Source organism: Sus scrofa, chromosome 14 (genome assembly GCF_054392235.1).
Source record: "Sus scrofa isolate SSC_HxYL_T2T_F1_AM1 chromosome 14, Sscrofa_HxYL_maternal_Yorkshire_Landrace_v2.0, whole genome shotgun sequence".
NCBI classification, from domain to species: Eukaryota; Metazoa; Chordata; class Mammalia; order Artiodactyla; family Suidae; genus Sus; species Sus scrofa.
The window spans coordinates 54582263-54600279 of NC_139396.1; the positions used below are offsets into that span (position 1 = coordinate 54582263).

General features: G+C 46.9%; 1 protein-coding gene across 9 annotated transcripts in view; it reads right to left on the bottom strand.

Moving 5' to 3' along the window:
- CCDC60 (coiled-coil domain containing 60) overlaps positions 1-18017 on the bottom strand; it is a 186822-nt gene that overhangs the window by 38683 nt on the left and 130122 nt on the right. For 7 of the 9 annotated variants that reach the window (XR_014827400.1, XR_014827399.1, XM_084996389.1 and 4 more), the window contains exons 4-5: positions 12299-12406; positions 1343-1450 (exon numbers count right to left, since the gene is read on the bottom strand). Coding sequence is in view for 7 of the 9 variants with exons in the window: in XM_084996389.1 (XP_084852515.1) it covers positions 1343-1450; positions 12299-12406 (216 nt within the window). In the remaining 2 variants the exon portion in view is untranslated. The remainder of the gene's footprint in view (positions 1-1342; positions 1451-12298; positions 12407-18017) is intronic. The other 2 variants (XM_084996388.1, XM_084996386.1) reach the window with 1 other exon arrangement.

Genomic DNA, 18017 nt, shown 5'->3' on the forward strand with positions numbered 1-18017 from the left:
AGGGGTGCCGTGGAGGTGGTGGGGGGTAGAAGGGAGCTGTTCTCCCAGGTCTTCCTGACCTCCTGCTTCATGCAGAAGCTCCTTTTTTTTTTTTTTTTTTTTTTTTTTTGCATTACTGGCATTTCTATTATTAAAGAAGGATTTCTGCTGCTTGCAAAAATAAAGGTTATAAACCACTGCAAGGGAAACTGCAGTTTAAAATTCATTCTAACCAAAAACACAGAATCAATTGGAGTCACTGGTCTATCAACAGATGCATAGCTTATGTTTCTGGTGCATGTGAGGTTAGCTTATCCTGGCTCTGGTGCTAGAGATGAATCAAAGTGGGGTGGGATGGGGGGAGGAAGGGTTTGGGGAGACAGCGTAGTAAATGAAATGCCCTGGAGGTGTGGAAGGGGTTAATTAAGATGCAAGATTTTGGAACTGAGAGAAGATTGAATTCACCTGGGAGCCAAGGCAATGTTTTGGAGAGGGGGTGGGGGAAGGGGAACTACTTTATTCAACTCAGTCTTGGATTTTAACAGAAAAAAAGTTGGTGTTTTTTTTTTCTTTTATCCCATTCTTGAAGACAGCATGACTCTCCTTAAAGAAACACTGCCTCTGCATGCCTGCCTGGTCCTTGTTCTGCCTTCTATGTGCAAAGCAGTTCCTGCAACAGTGACCTCAGAGCTTTTGATGAACTCTTCCCTCTGGTGGGGACACATCGAATACTCTTCTTGGCCTAGCAACAGGTTCTCGAGCTTCTGCCTGAGTAAACTCAGCTGTTCCTGGGATCTGAGCACAGTATTAGTCCCCTGGGTCCAAGTGGAGAAACAGTCACCAATATATATTATTATTACTTTTTTAATCCAATATATATATATTTTTAAAAAAGACACACAACAAAACCTTGAAAGAAAGGGGAAAACCAAAACACGGAGAATGGAAGGGGTAAAAGGGAGAGGGAGAGGAGGAAAAGGGAGAAGAGCAAATGAAGAATAGCCTTGGGAAGACATGGTCCAAAAAGACAGCTGGAGAGAGATCTAGCTGTCTCTGGTGGTCTAGCTGGCCAATTCCTATGGTATAAATACTTCCACCATGGCTGACTGATTTCAAGCCTTCCCTGTGACATCACTGCAGGTGAAGAGATGCTGGGAGGGGATGCACACATGGGCTCTCACAGCCTCGTGACCTGTGTGACGTGGCCCCAGCTCACCCCTGTCTGGATCCCACACAGTAGAACTCCTAAAGCAAAGTACCCACCAAAAAACACTCAGTAGGAAGGGGAAAACTTGTAGGAGCTTCCTCCCTCACTGCCCAGTCTGTTGCTAGTAACACGGCAGGTAGAAGGGCTGAGACCTACTTTGGATTCCAGCAGGTGATCACAGGCTTCATGGTGTGGTGGGTGTGGTCGATAGTCAGGGCCTCCAGGAGCCAGTGGAGGGCACAGAGCTGGCGGAAGATGGGCTCACTGTGAAGACAGAGGGAGGTCCCATTAGAGCAACATTCTTCACAATAGTGGCAGCAGGGATAGGAGGTGTGTTGGCTCCCAGCTGGTGCTAGCCAGGCTCCTGGCACGCAGCAGGGTTTCCCCTGTACCAGCTCATTAAACCTTCTCAATGGGCTCTTGAGGTATTTATTGGCCCCATTTTACAGCTGAGGGATCTGAGGCTCAGAGGAGGTGAGAAACTTGTGCCAGGTCACTGTGTCCATAGGTGGCAGAGCTATGATCTGATGGGAGAGGATCCTTTGCCAGTTCTGGGGATTTGCATGTATGGTGGGAGGGGACAGTAGAGAGGGTCCCACAGGTAGAGATCTTGACTCAGGCAAATGAAAGGATGGAAGGAAATGAACATCCTACAGGTATCTGATTATTCATCCAATAAAAATACAATAAATACAGATCTGGCATTGCTGTGAGCTGTTGTGTAGGTTGCAGATGCAGCTGGGATCTGGAGTCGTGGCTGTGGTGAAGGCTGGTGGCTACAGCTCCAATTGGACCCCTAGCCTGGGAACCTCCATATGCTGCAGGTGTGGCCCTAAAAATACAATAATAATAATAAATAAATAAATACACTAGCAGTGTCCAAACAGTCTGGAAACATAGGAAAACCAATGTATTTATTGTAATTCCTCCCTTCCCCCAACTCTGATTAACAACTGGACACACTGCTTTACATTTATAAATCCTTTGCCCCCAAGTGCAACTGGAGAGAACCACACTGGACATATTATTTAAAAATGTAACTATAGGAGTTCCCGTCGTGGCACAGTGGTTACTGAATCCGACTAGGAACCATGAGGTTGAGGGTTTGATCCCTGGCCTTGCTCAGTGGCTTGAGGATCCGGCGTTGCTGTGAGCTGTGGTGTAGGTTGCAGACGCGGCTTGGATCCTGCATTGCTGTGGCTGTGGCATAGGCCTGAGGCTACAGCTCCAATTGGACCCCTAGCCTGGGAACCTCCATATGCCACAGAAGCGGCCATGGAAAGGGCAAAAAGACAAAAAAAAAAAATTTAACTATAACACTGTTTAAAAATAGGTCTTGCCTATGTGTTCTGATTCTGCGGTGCATTTTGTATTACAATGAGCCAGGCCTTGAGTAGGAAACTTGACACATGTTATTTAATTCTCCCCAAACCCTGCTGGATATGGACCATCTATATTTTACCTCAATTTATTCTTTTTAGGGATGCACCTGCAGCATATTGAGGTTCCCAGGCTAGAGGTCGAATCAGAGCTGCAGCTGCAGGCCTACACCACAGCCACATTGGACCCGAGATGCATCTGCGACTTCTGCTGCAGCTTGTGGCAATGCTGGATCGTTAACCCACTGAGCAAGGCCAGGGATTGAACTTGCATCCTCATGGACACTATGTCCAGTTCTTAACCTGCTGAGCCACAACGGGAGCTCCTGAAATTTAGAGAGGAGGAAACTGAGGCTCTGAGAGGGACAATCAGTTTGCTCCAGGTCATACAGCTTGTTGGTGACCTAGGTGGAGCCTAAATATCCTAGGTACCTATAAGGAGGGTACTTTTATTTCACCCCCTTTGCAGGCGAGGGACTAAAGGGGGTAACATCAGCTGCCTGAGGTCACATTAGTATCAGTGAGCATTTGAATCCCAGTCTGTGTTTTAGGGTTCTGAACTCTGAATGTCTGAGGTGCTGATGGAGCCAGAGGCAGTGGCAACCCTGAGAGCAAGGTCAGGAAAGGGTTAACCTGCTGCCTGCCTTCTTCCTGGAAACAGGGGGAGTCCCACCTAGCCACCCCTCCCTGCTTGGTTTCTCCTCTTCCCTAATGGGCCAATGCCTCCATTAGGAACCTATGTAATTGCTCTTCTCTGAACTGCTCCTGGCTTGATCAACACTCCCCAGGGCTCCTGGGCCTGAGTCCATAGGGCCAGGCAGGAACCCACCCTCCATCTTCCAGGAAGGCACCCGCTCAGAAGGTGGAGTCCAAGTCCTGGGGTCCCACAGTGGAGCTGGTCCAGGGTGATCCCGAGAATCCATTGAGAGGCGTCCCTGTCACTCAGCTTGCAGGGGAACTGCCCCCACACCCCACTCCCATGTCCTGGGGTGAACGTGTCCACTAGGACTTAGGAAAACCAGAGTCAGCAACTCCTTTCCTTTTCCTTTCTGGAGCCCCTTCCCTCCTTTTTTTTTTTTTTTTTTTTTTTTGCCTTTTCTAGGGCTGCTCCTGTAGCATATGGAGGTTCCCAGGCTAGGGGTCCAATTGGAGCTGTAGCCTCAGGCCTATGCCACAGCCACAGCAATGCAGGATCTAAGCCGTGTCTGCAACCTACACCACAGCTCATGGCAATGCTGGATCCTTAACCCGCTGAGCGAGGGCAGGGATCGAGCCTGCAACCTCATGGTTCCTAGTTGGATTCGTTAACCACTGCGCCACGATAGGAACTCCCCCTTCCTTCCTTTTTTCCTTCCACAAATTATTTTCTAAGTATCTACTCATCCTTCACTACTTTTTTTTCATTATTTAATTTTGCTTTATTTATGCTCATACCTGTACAGTGCAAGCTGTTTTATTTCCTGCTCACTGGAAAGTTTTAAAGTGGTTGGAACCTGTCTGTCTTAGTTACTGATGTATCCCAGTGCATGATGCCTAGGGCACTGGACATGTTTGTTGACTGAATAAGGAAACTATTTAATAAACAATGTCTGCCCTCTTGGACCTATTGAGTAGAGAATAACTCTACCCAAAGCAATTTTGAAAATATGCCAGAATAAAGAGCTACAGGAGGGAGGGGACTTGTAGTTAAAGAGAAGGGGCAGGCTTCCTAGAAGACGTGATGCTAGTGGCCTATGGGGTCAGGATGGAAGAGCCTTTTGTAGTGATCTGTGTGGACTATAGCTAGTGCCAGCGGTTCAGCAGGGCACAGCAGTAGGCAAGGGTGGACAGGTGGTCCAGCCACAGTTGAGTCAACCCTCGCTTCTGACTTTAAAGACCCGTGAGCCCACAGCCCTCCCAGGGCTGTCTCTCTCTTCCCCCTTTACACTGTCTTGGTCCCCATGGGTAAGTGCATTTTGACAGCTCAGGGCACCTGTAGTAGCAGTAGCTATGCCATGTGCCCAGCCCTATGCAGACACCTCCCTACACCCTCACTCTGACTCCAGGAAGTTGTGAAAGACACAGGGGGATGCCCCCTCTTCTGTTTATTTATTTTTTTCTGGCAGTGCCTGCTGCATGTGAAACTTCCCAGGGCAGGGATCGAACCCATGCCACTGCAGCGACCCAGGCTGCTAAGTTACAATGCCAGATCCTTAACCTGCTGTGCCACAAGGGAACCCCTCCCTCTTCTGTTTATAACTCAGAAGCCCCGCAGGCCTGGGCTTTGGGTTGTGTCTGGCCGGGATGGGGTGGGTAAGGGACTTAATTGGTGAGGTGGGAGTCTGCTTTGTCACAGGGGGACAAGGGGCGTGTGAGCATCAGAATCATTTCTGCAGGTGATAAGAACAGGCACATACCTGGCCCTACCCTTCCCTTGCTTAAAATCTTCAAACTCCCTACACCATCTGTTATGGACTAAGTTATATCCCTTAAGATTGAGGTGCCAAGGCCCTAAGCTCCAGCACCTCAGGATGTGACTGTACTGGGGACCTTTAAAGAGGTGATGGGGTTAAAATGAGGCGACTAGGGTGGGTCCTAATCATAGCCTGACTGGTGTTCTTACAAGAAGAGGAGGTGTGACACAGACAGACATCAGGGCGCATGCTCACGGGGGACAGATCGTGTGAGGACACAGCAGAAAGGCAGCCCTCTGAAGGCCAAGGAGAGAGGTCTCAGAAGAAACCAATGTGTGCACACGTTGACCTTGAACTTCCAGCCTCAAGAGCTGTGAGAATAAGTTCCTGATTTTTTTTTTAAATCATTTTTTGGGGCCGCACACATGGCATATGGAGATTCCCAGGCTATGGGTCGAATGGACCTGTAGCTGCAACCTACACACAGCCACAGCAACGTGGGATCTGAGCCGCATCTGCGACCTACACCACAGCTCATGGCAATGCCGGATCCTTAAACCACTGAGTGAGGCCAGGGATCAAACCTGCATCCTCATGGATGCTAGTCAGATTCATTTCCACTGAGCCACAATGGGAACTCTAAAGTTCCTATTGTGTAGGGCACACAGTCTATAGTGTTTTGTTGTGGCGGCCCTGGCAAACCAATACCATCACATACAGGTCTCCTGCCCACTTTTCCAGCCTTCGGTCTCCTCTCTCACCCCTTGCTGCCATCTGCAGCCTGGTGAAGTTTTGCTCAGTGGCTCAGGTTCACTGTACTCTCTTTGCACTCGGTTAAAAATCCCAGCTTTGCCTTTTACTGGCTATGTGGTCTTGGCCAAATTATTTCATTTCCTTGGGACTCAGTTTTCTCATCTGTTTAATGGGAGTAATCATTAGAGTGTAAGTGGTACATATTCCCTTTCCTCCTCTTCCTCTGCCTCTCAGTGATTGAGACTGAGCTCAGATATCACCTCCAGCAGGAAGCCTTCCTTGATTTCTCTAGGCTGGTCTTAGGTACTCTCTGAGGAGGTTCTAAAGTATCTCCATCCTTACAATGTGTTCCTTTGCTCCTACATTTCGTTTTTTCAGTTTGTTTGGGTTTTTTGTTTTCGCCCCCCCCCCCCCCCGCCCTTTAAGGCTGCATAGGCAGCATATGGAAGTTCCCAGGCTAGGGGTCAAATCAGAGCTGCAGCTACTGGCCTACACCACAGCCACAGTAACCCCAGATCCAAGCCACATCTGTGATCTACACCACAGTTCACAGCAATGCTGGATCCTAAACCCTCTGAGAAAGGCCAGGGATTAAACTCACATCCTCATGGACACTAGTTGAGTTCTTAACCTGCTGAGCCACAACAGAGCTCCTGTCTCTACATTTTGTCTACCTGCTCCCTTGTAACTACCCATTTACTTGTCCCTCCAGCCCACAAGCCTGCCACCTACAGCGTCTTGACCACAGCGACCCTGTGTCAGGCACAGAGTAGGCTCAATATATTTCTGGTTATTCAGTGGAAGAATACATCGGTTTGGGTGTGACATTTTCCAGAGCTGATAACTCGGGCACAATTCTCATATGTAGAACCAGAGAGATAACAAAGAGTAGTGGCAGCAACAACAAAATAATAACAGTAAACTTATAGAGCATTTACTCTGTGCTCTATATCCATTAATTAATGTCACGCTTACAACAACAATGTGAGGGGTTCCTGCTGTGGCACAACAGGATCGGTGGCATTTCTAGAGCGGTGGGATGCAGGTTCGATCCCTGGCCCAGCATAGTGGGTTAAGGATCCAGTGTTGTCATAGCTGTGGCAAAGGTCACGACTATGGCTCAGATCTGGTCCCTGGCCCGGGAACTCCATATACCATGGGGCAGCCAAAAAAGGAAATAACAAAAACCAAAAAACAAGGTAAGGAAGGTACTATCGGTATCCTCATTTTTCAGAAGAAGAAATTGAAGTCATTTATCTTGTCCAAGGTTAAAAAAAGGGAGCAAATGACAGAGCTGGAATCTGAGCCCAGACAGTCTGGTTCCTGAATCTGTGCTTTATTGATGTCTCTTTATTGATGTGCATATTGATGGCTCTTGTTATAGAGTAGAGCCTGCTCTCCCTTTTCACCAGAATAGGGTTTCTGCCAATGGGTCTGGACCTCTTTCTCTGTTTGTAAGAGGTGCCTTACCAAACCTGCACACAGATGTTCATAGCAGCTTTGTTCACATTGCCAAAACTTGGAATACATGGTCCATCCAGACAATCAACTATTACTCAGCTTTAAAAGGAAATGAACTAAAATAAGGCATAAATGAATCCATCTACAAATCAGAAACAGACTACAGACACAGAGGACAGACTTGTCGCTGCCAAGGGGGTTGGGGGAGGGAGTGGGATGGATGGGGAGTTTGGGGCTAGTAGATGCAAACTCTTACATTTGGGATGGGTAAGCAATGAGGTCCTCCTGTACAGCACAGGGGACTGTGTCCAGTCTCTTGGGATAGAACATGCTGGATGGAAGATAATATGAGAAAAAGAATGCATGTACGGCTGGGTCACTTTGTTGTACAGCAGAAATTGGCACAACATTGTAAATCAATGATACTTTAATAAAACAAATAAATAGAAAGAAATGAGCTACCAAATCATGAAAACCCAAGAAGAAACCTCAAAAACCTAAGTGAAAGAAGCCAAACTGAAAAGGCTACATACAGTATGATTCCATATCTATGAAGTTCTGGAAAGGACAAAACTATGGAAAAAGTAAAAGGATCAGTGGTTGCCGGGGCTAGGGGATGCAGAGAGGGATGAACTGGCAGCACACAGAGGATTTTTAGGGCAGTGAACATATTCTGTATTATCCTACAATGGTGAATACATGCCCTTATACATTGGTCCAAACCCACAGAATGCACTCCACTGAGAGAGAACGCTCACATCAACTAGGGACTTTGGGTGATTATGACATATCATTGTAGGTTCATCAGTTGTAACAAATGTTCACTGCGGTGGGGGATGCTGATCATGAGGGAGGCTGTGCAGAGGTGGAAGTAAAAATGGGGACTCTTTATACCTGACACTCAATTTTGCTCCGACCCTAAACTGCTCCAAAAAATAAGGTCTTACTGAAAAAAAATTTTAAAATACCTCAAATCCAATGATCTCTCACCTAATGTGCAATGAAACACACTGAAAGAGTGAGAGAGGGTCCCTGGAAACACGCTTGATAGAAATTCATCCTTTCTCATATAAAACTATATGTTAGGTCCAAGCATAATATCTTGGATTTTTGTCAAATTAAAAGAGAAAGCATTCACTTTCTTAAATGCAGGGCATAACAGATCAAAATACTGACTAGGGTGCACAAAGCTTGCTTCTAAAATCCCTGTGCTCAGGAATCTGGGTAGCACCTAGCGGTTAGCGCACCTGAAGAGCCTGCTCTATTGAAACTGCCACACCAACCAGAATACAAGTGGGTTTAAACATCCCTGAGAAGAACACGTTTCTTCCTTTTACTAAGAGAAATTGGAAAATGTGTACAGGCTGTTCCAAGCAGCCCAGGCTGACTGCCAAGGGCAAACCTGGACGATGGCTGCAGGCACCACTTTGCTGCACAATCACTCAAGAAAGGATGTGAAGGTCAGCCTGGTCACCTCCAAGAGGAAAGGTGAGGCTATTCACATTCCTACAGACTGCATCCCCCTCTTTTTTTAAAAAAAGTACAGGTCAAATCTTCCTTGGCACATTTGAACTGGTCCCTGTGCAGCTAATTCAGAATTTTCAGCCAGCTTTGGGATTGAAGGGACTGACCAGGCTGATGTGAAGACTGAGGGTTTGGGAACTGACTGGGATGGCTCTGCCCCAATGCCCTTTGGTAGAATGATGATAAAATGGCCTGGATTCTTCACCCCTTCCTGCAGCCACACACTTGACCATGTGATTTTTCATCTCTCCCATCAGGAGGTCGAGTCCTTGTATCTGAGCAGGTCTGATGTCTTGCTTTGGCCAACTGAATGTGGTGGAAAGCTCACTGGGTCCAGTCTGAGCCTAAGCCTTAAGAGGCTTTGAGTGCTGTGCTTTTGTCCTTGGAACCCTTCCCGACAGCCGTGGAGCAAGCCCAGCCAGCCTGCTGCACGATAAGGGCGACGGTCACTCCTGTCACCCTAGCAGCAACCACCCAACCAACAGACCTGGGCATGAGGCCACCCTAGATGGGCCAGCCTCCAGCTTACCACACACATGCACATGCCCAGCCAGGACCCAATGAACTGATCTGGACCAGCAGAACCATCCAGCTGACTTGCAGACTTGTGAACAATAATAAATGGTTGCTGGGTTGCTGTTTTAAGCCACTCCATTTTGAGGAGGTCCATCACACAGCAATGGATTCCTGATACTGTTATCAAATGCAACCAGAGCCATTTAAGGGCCAAGGAGAAGAAAGGGGAGACTTCAGTCTAGGGCAGGACTATATGCTTGTGTTTGCAAATAAAACTTTATTGGAACACAGTTACATCTATTCATTGTAGCTTTCATGCTGCAATGACAAAGTACAGTTGACACTTTGCATCTGTGAATATGGAGGGCTGAGCGTACTACTCCATTTTATACTCATAAAAGACTTGAGCACTGCAGATTATGGTAGCTGCAAGAATCAATCCCCTGCAGATACCTAGGGATGACTGTATTTGCAAGTCAGACCATCTGGTGTGCAAAGCCTACAATATTTACTGTCTGTCCCTTTAAGAAAAAGGTTGCTGATCCCTGGTTTAGGGCATAACAAATAATAAAAAACCACCACTATGATAATCACCATCATCATCATTTAACAAACTGAATGCAAAGGTCTGATTTAAGAGTCAGGAGGAGCCAGGAGATTGGAGTTTCTGCCGTGGTGCAATGGGATTGGCAGTGTCTTGGAAGCCCTGGGACGCAAGTTCAATTCCTAGCCTGGCACAGTGGGATAAGGATCCGGAGTTGCCACAGTTGCAGCTAAGGTCGAAACTATGGCTCGGATCTTATCCCTAGCCCAGGAATTCTGTATGCTGCAGGGTGGCCAAAAGAGAAAAAAAAAAAAAAAAGAGTCAGGAGGTTAGAATTCCTGTTGTGAGAATTTCAACAGGTTCTGCCCTCTCTCTGGGCTTCAGTTTACCTATCTGGCACTGAAGGAAGAAGAGCAAGAAATCTCCAGTCACTTTCACAGTTGGTTTAAACCTGTTTGCTCAGACCAAAAGAACTGGGAATGGGCCTAGGAATATTCATTTTCCCAGGCTTTTATGTATTTTGTCAACCCCTACCTGCACCCAGAGCCCCAGATAATTCAGATGCAAGCAAAAGCCTAAGAGCCACTGATTTACACCACTGGATTTCAGAGGGCTTATCCATGGGACAGCCAGGAAGAAGTGCAAGTGTTTCCAAGGGACATTATGAGAAAGTGCAAAACCTATATTTGCAAGATGTTTTAAGAACATCAGGTAGAGACTGCCAGTTGGAAAGTCCCTGAACAAATAAGTCTATGATAATGTCAATCAAAGGGAGATAGGAGGAAAGTGGGGAGGGGGGCTTATCAAAACCTGCAATATTAGAATGGAACAGGAATGTGTCCAAATGCGAGGTCATGGTGGTGATAGTGATGATGATGGTTCTGGTGATGATGATGTTGGTGATGATGACGATGATGGTGATGATGATGGTGATGATGATGGTGATGATGCTGGTGATGATGATGATGTGGGTGTTGCTGCTGCTGCTGATAGTGATGACAGTGGTGGTGATGATGACAATAATGATGTGGGTGATGGTGGCCTCTTCCACCCATGAACTAAGTGCTCTTATTAATGATCTTCTCTTGTCTGCCATCTTATCTTATGATTTCAGTCTTGCATCATTCTACTCTTCAAGTATATGAGCTGAGACTTGGCTGTCCAAATATATCATGAGCTCCCCAAAGGTAAAAACCTTCTGTGTAGTGTGTGGTGATGAGAGGTTAGGCTCTGAAGTCAGATGCGTTTTGGCTTAAAACCCCAGTGAAGTGACCTGCTGAGTTCTGTGACCTTGGGCAGACCAGTACCCTTCTCTGAGCTTCTATTTTCTCATCTGCAAGGACAGGATAATAATACAACTACACAAGAGTGCTACTGAGAGGACTGAATGAGAGAGTGCCCGTAGAGATGTCATTAGTGCCATCATTATGTGTATCATAGGGGGACCTAATAAATATCTGACAAACGAGCAGACAGAGAAGTCTGTACCATGTTCATCAATCTAAAGCTGTGGTTCTTAATACAGGAGGGCTGGGGTGTGGGTGTGATTTTGCCCGCAGAGGGCAACTGGCACTGTCTGGAGACATTCTGGGTTGTCACAACTGGGAAGGGGTGCCACTAGCATTAGTGGGTAGAGGCCACAAATACTGCTAAACATCCTAAATTTCCCTGGACAGTCCTTTGCATGAAAGAACAACTTGTCCCCACGTGTCGATAGTGCCGAGGTTGAGAAATACTGCCCTAGAGTCCATTTCTATATCTGTGCCTAAAATCTTCCTATTGAAAAGTGCTAACTAGTGAGACAGAAAAAAACTGGGCTTGGAATTCTCAGCATAGATAGGAGGGGAACAAGATGTTGAGGTTTTGGAAAGCCAGAATATTCTTTGGAGGGTTGATGAGCCCTTGTTATACCATGCAATGATAAGTTCGCCTGGGGTCAGCTAAGAAGGCGGCAGGGGCTTCTCCAGGAAACAGCCCCTTAAGTCTTAGGGAAAACATATCTCCCATCCCTGGCTGAGACATTCGCTAAGCACGCGCAGCAGACAGATTTTATCAGGCTTTGCAAACTATTTGACATTAGAGCATCTGACTTGGCGAGGAATGGAATGACAGTCCCAGCTGAATTGCCACTTAGCTCTAAACCACCGCAGCAGCTTTCTCTTATTTTTATTCGCCAAATTGCGTGGCCAGGTTCCAGCCTCCCTCTCCCTTTCATTTTTCTTTTTCTTTTTTCTTTTCTTCAAGGCCACACTAGCAGCATATGGAAATTCCCAGGCTAGGGGTCGAATCAGAGCTACACCACAGTCACAGCAATGCCAGATCCTTAACCCAATGAGAAGCTAGGGATCTAACCCGAAACCTCATGGATACTAGTCAGGTTCAGTAACACTGAGCCAACACAGGAACTCCCTTCCCTGTTCCTTTCAAGAGGACAAGGGAAGAACTCAACAGTTCCTGATGCCTTAGCTGGTTGAGTCATTTTACCTTGGCTTCAAATGATAAGCTGGGGAGGCTGGTGAGCCAAGGGTGAGCGTCTACTTACATGTGAGCCTCAGGCAGCAAGGGTGCAATGATGCAGCTATGCACAGGGGTGAAGGGGCGGAGGATGACACCAGCCCCTACCTTCTTGGTCTTCTCCTCCCCGTATGTGCTGAAGGAGAAGCAGAACGAGAGAAGCAAAGTGAATGATGGAGAGTAGATTTAAATGCCTCCTTTTCTCGCGAGGGCTTATTTGCCAAATATCGCTGGGAACCTACCGTGGGCCAACCAGTAGGTCAAGCTGGAGAGAGGAAGGTTCTAGAAGCAGCCAGTGAACAGAGCGTGTAAAAACCCCCTTCTCTCACAGAACATATATTCTCGGGGAGGAGCAAAGAGAGTAAGATAAATCAGGCAGCTGTGTGGGACACTAATGTACTAGACTAAGGGTCAGATCAGTTTTTGGAAGAACTAGACAGATATTTATGACTTGGGACTTTTGGTCTGTCATGACTACTAAGTAGTATGAAAACAGCCATTGAGGGGATGTAGACAATAAGTAGGAGTTCCCATCGTGGTGCAGTGGAAACAAATCCGACTAGGAACCATAAGCTTGTGGGCTTGATATCTGGCCTCACTCAGTGGGTCAAGGATACAGCATTGCCATGAGCTGTGGTGTAGGTCGCAGATGTGGCTCAGATCCTGCGTTGCTGTGGCTGTGGCTGCAGCTCCGATTCAGCTCCTAGCCTGGGAATCTCTATATGCCACGGGTGCGGCCCTAAAATGAAAAATAGAAACAAATAAAAATCAATAAGTAAGTGGCAGGGTTCCAATAAAACTTTATTTATAAAAACACCCTGGGGTCTGGATCTGGCTCACAGGTTGGAGTTTGGTGACCCCCCTCCCCACTAGATAGTGATAACATGCTATGAAGAGGAAAAAACGGAAGGGCTGGGAGAGCTGGGGGTTGCAATTTTAAATAGAGCGACTGGGGAAAGCACCACTAAGAGGGTGACATTTGATAAAAATCTGCAGTGTTGGGGAGTGAGCCATCCAGATGTCTGGGGGAAGAACATTTTGAACAGAGGAAGTGACAGGTGCAAATGTCCTGAGGTGGGACTGTGTGTTAGAGATGCAAGGAGAGATGTGTGGCTGGAGGGAGTGAGGAGGGAGGGAGGAAAGGGTGGAGAGAAAGCAGGGGGCTTGCAGACCAGTGTGGGGTACACTGGCCTTTTCTCTGAAGGAAAGGATTTTGAACTGAAAGACAAGATGGTGTGACATGCATTGACAAAGGATCCCTCTGGCTGCTGTTTGAGAGTGGCCACTGGTGGGGATGGAGGAGATCAGTATCACAACAATTTCAGCCTGATGGAAGGTGGTGACTTCTGCTGGGGCCCCGAGCCACAGGGATGGCGAGAAGTGGACATAGAGGGTTGGACACAGGGAAGGAAGTGCCTGGCATGAGAAGCTCTGGTTTTCCATCCTTTCCTTAAAAGGGGGCTTCTGTCAACTCTACAGACTGCTGACTCACTGGTTGGTTGAATCAGCTGTGAGATGTAGGGATCGTGAACTTCAGAAATGGCATAAATGTGCCCCAAAGATCAGCCATGACCAGGTATACCTCCCTCCAAGCCTGTCACCTGCCCCACAGGAAAAGCAGAAGCTTCCACAGAAGCCAAAACCACTGGAGAAAGGGGAGGAGTGGGGGTGCTTAGAGAGGAGAGAAACTGCCCAAACAGGCAGTTCATCTTTGAAACCACTGGACATTTATCCCAAAAAGACTGTTTCAAAGTGAAAAATACTAATACCTTAGTTAGGTTTTTCCCCACCACCATCATGGAGCAAGTCATTTCAATTAGTTTTGTTTTTTTCTTTTTTGGCATGCCTGAGTCATAGGGTATAATTTTTTTTGCCCAAGACCAAATCTAGCCCACAGACATTTTTTTTCTTTTCCTTTTTTTTTTTTTTTTTTTAAACGGCCATGCCTGCCAGCCTAAAGGACAGCCACAGCAATGCCAGATCCATGCCACATCTGCAACCTATGCCATAGCTTGTGGCAACGCCAGATCCTTAACCCACTGAGCGAGGCCACGGATCAAACCCGCATCCTCATGGAGATTACGTCCAGTCCTTAACCTGCTGAGCCACAATGGGAACTACCACAGACACGTTTTGACAAGCCTACTGTGTGTGCATAATGGAACTGACTGTCTATATTTTAAAACTGGGATATGTCACATAAAGGTGGAAAAGATTTGGTGCTTGAAGACTTGAAAGTTCTCACCACCCTGGGCAAGAGCCAGGTGGGGCCCAAGATCAAGACAGCTGCTCACTTTGCACGAGGTGTATGTGCCTCTCGAGTTACCCCAGGCCCCAGAACCCCTGGCCTCTTCCTCCCAGCCCGCCTCATGTGTTTCTGCTACCTGCGTGTTCCTTTAAAGTCTTTTAGTTTCTGAGCCTGAGTACTCTCATATTGATTGAATCTTTGACGAGTTCCCGGACTCATTCATTTCTACCCATTTTGATTGAACATCTCTGATCGGGGTCCTGTGGATGCAGCAATGAAGGAGACAGATCCAGCCCCTCCCCTCGCAAGCTCAGAGTCTCGTGGGGGAGGCGGGCTTTACACACACACACAGCTGTGATCAGGCTGAGTGGCAGAGTGTGTGGTGACAGCCCCAAATAGAGAATTTGGCTGGAACAGAGCCAAGGAATACTTCCTGGTGGGACTCGTATCAATTTAGAAACATGTGTCCTAAGTTTCTTCTAGAGGGAAGGCGGCTCTATAGCCCCTTTTCCCTGGAATCTTGGCTTTGTGAGCTGCTGGGCTGGCCAACAGAATTGTCACAAGTGGTAGGATCCCAATTTCCGGGCCCAGGCTCCAGGGACAGGCAGCTTTTCCTTCCCCTGTCTTGGGATGCTCACTTTCAGTGCCCTGCCCCTGCCATCCTGGGAGGGAGCTGGCAGCCTGTGGGGAGACTCATAGGGAGGAGAAGGGAGACTGCTGGGTCTCAGCCCCGGCTGAGCTCAGAGCAGCCAGCTAGCCCTGGGTTGCCACCCACGGGGATGAGCCCACTCGGAAAGGGAAAGGGACACTTTGAGCTGCCTCACGTGGTGTTGGCAACAGTCCTCCCTCCCCCACCCCCCCCCCCCGAACCCTGCTCAAACTGCAGATTTGTAAGGGAAGTAAATGTTGGTTGTCTTGAGTTAATAGCTTTTGGAGTGGTTGCTCATAGCAACAGGAACTGGAACAAAAGTAAATATTGAGCTGAGATCTGAAGGTTGAATGGGAATTAAGCAGGTGAAGGGAGCAGGGGGAGGCCCTGTGGTGGAGGACAAATGGGAGCGTGTGGCTGGAGGGGAAGCCAAGGGCTAGTCCGGCCAGAGCCTTGCAGCCCCTACTCAGACTTCTGTCTCTACAGTGGCCGCTAAGGATTTTATTTTTACAAAAAAAATTTTTTTATTATAGTTGATTTACAATGTTCTGTCAATTCCTGCTGTAGAGCCTATTGACCCAGTTATACATATATGTACATTCTTTTTCTCATATTATCTTCTCTCATGTTCTATCATAAGTGACTGGCTATAGTTTCCTGTGCTGTACGGGAGCAATTTATGTTTGGAAAGCTCACTCTGGCTTAGCATGAGGAAAGGAGGAGGAGGCAGGCAGAAGAGGTAAAGTGGGAGAAGCCAGGAGGGATTTACTTTCCTTCTGGGAACCCGAAGACAATCCTGGGGTCACAGAGTTAACTAAAAACAGGACCCCAATATAGGCCCCCTGATTTCCATTTCCCTGGGGTCTTTATTCAGCCCTAGAGCTGAGAAGACCGCAAGCCAACATGTTGGCACACCCAGTCTTCCTGGCTCAACCATATCCCCACCCCCAACCCTCCACCCCTGGGGTTTAGAATACATGCAAATTAACCCAGCTTTTACACTCTTTAATCTCTTGTTTTATGTCTCTGCTTGAATGCAATAATAAGACAACTTCTACCCATTTTTTCCCCACCCTTTTCAGCTGAAATTGCAGCTGAGAATTGAGGTCAGTGAACACAGTGGGAAAGATTGCTTGCAGGCAAGAATATTTGGGGACATGCTTGATTTTCTTTTTTCCCTACAAGGTTTGTCAGACTTAAAACTCTGGTCTAAAAGAACTTATCCTATGGTCTTAGATCCAAAGTGGGGGAAATAATCCCTTTTGCTTCTATGATGTATAAGATCAAAAACTGTGTTAAAAAAGTAGTTATAAGCGAACACTTATATTTTTGATACACCTGCAATTGGAATTATATTTATAGAACATAGCTCTTAGAAGTGAGAAGACTTCTAGCCTGCCTGGAGATTAAGATTTTTTAGCCAAACACCTGAGGGTTTTAGGTAATTGAGACCCAGAAAGATCAAATTCCTTTCACTGCATAATAATAGCTAGCTAGCAATGATTGAGCACGTGTTACATGCCAGGCTCTAAGTACTATCTCATTTAACTCTCATAACAAATTTGGAAGTTTGGGACCATTCCTAAGAGTGAAGAGAGAGTAGGTTCAGAGAGGTACAGTGACTTGCCCAAAGTCAAACAGCTATTGAGGGAGGTCAGGACTCAAATTCCAGCCGTGTGGTGTGGATAATCTCCCAGTGCAATTTTACAACCCCTGCCTCTCCACCTGCATTTGAAGGATTTGTTGCAATAACGGCCTCCAGTTTTATTTTAATAACTGGCTTTGCACAGTTCATAGACTCCACCAGATAAGACATAACCAGACTATTGTCTATGGGAGGCATGATCTCATGCATATTTAAACTTATTAAACTTTAAATAAACCATGTCCTGCACACTGACACATGGGTCGGAGAGGGAAGAATTGTGTTCAGTGACCATGGATTAAAAATTCCATGCAAACAAGGGAAACCTTACAACTGAACTATGTAAACAGTCACAGGAGGATCCTTAACAGATACCACCTTCCCTCAGTGCCTGTTAGTTCGCCTGTTAGTTTGAGGATAGCTCCTGCAAAAAAGAGCTGTGAGTTCCTTCCTGCTCTTTATTCTAAGGACAGCCTGCCAAGCTGACCAATGTCACTAGGAGTGCCAGATTCTAAGAGTGCCATTGGGCTTATAGAAGGCAAAATTTGTGCTGAGCTCTCGGGACCTTCACAGAAAGGGTAAGAACCCCTGGACTCACTGAGTGCCTTTCTCTGTATCACGTGGCCCTTCAAGGTCCCATGAGGACACTTCAGTGGCTGTCCCTTGAGTGGTTGGATGGAGGTGGCTCAGATCATGATTTGCCTGCTTTACTGTTTTTTTCCACTCTGAAAATCAAATTTCTGCTTTTGGCAAAAGACAGCACCATCAACATCCTCCTTCCTTTGTCCCTTCCTCCCTCACTCTCTCTTTTTTTTTAATGGTCATACCCACAGCATATAGATGTTCCTGGGCCAGGGATTGAATCAAAGTCACAGCTGTGACCTAGATGCTTTAACCCACTGTGCCAGGTTGGGAATTGAACCCCCTCCTCTGCAGCGACCTAAGCCACTGCAGTTGGGCTCTTAACTTACTGTGCCACAGTGGGAACTCCAGCCCTGGCCTTTCTAAACAGACACACTGGCTGCAAGATTTCTGGTGGGCTGATAGGCAACGAGTCTAACCATACCTCTTTTTTTTTTTTTTTTTTTTTTTTTTGTCATCCAATGAACTTCCATTCAGCATTAAAGATTCTGCTCAAAAGTCTCACTTCTAGGGATTCTTTCCAGATTCCCTTTGCACCCCTAAACTTGAGGGGGTAGATACTG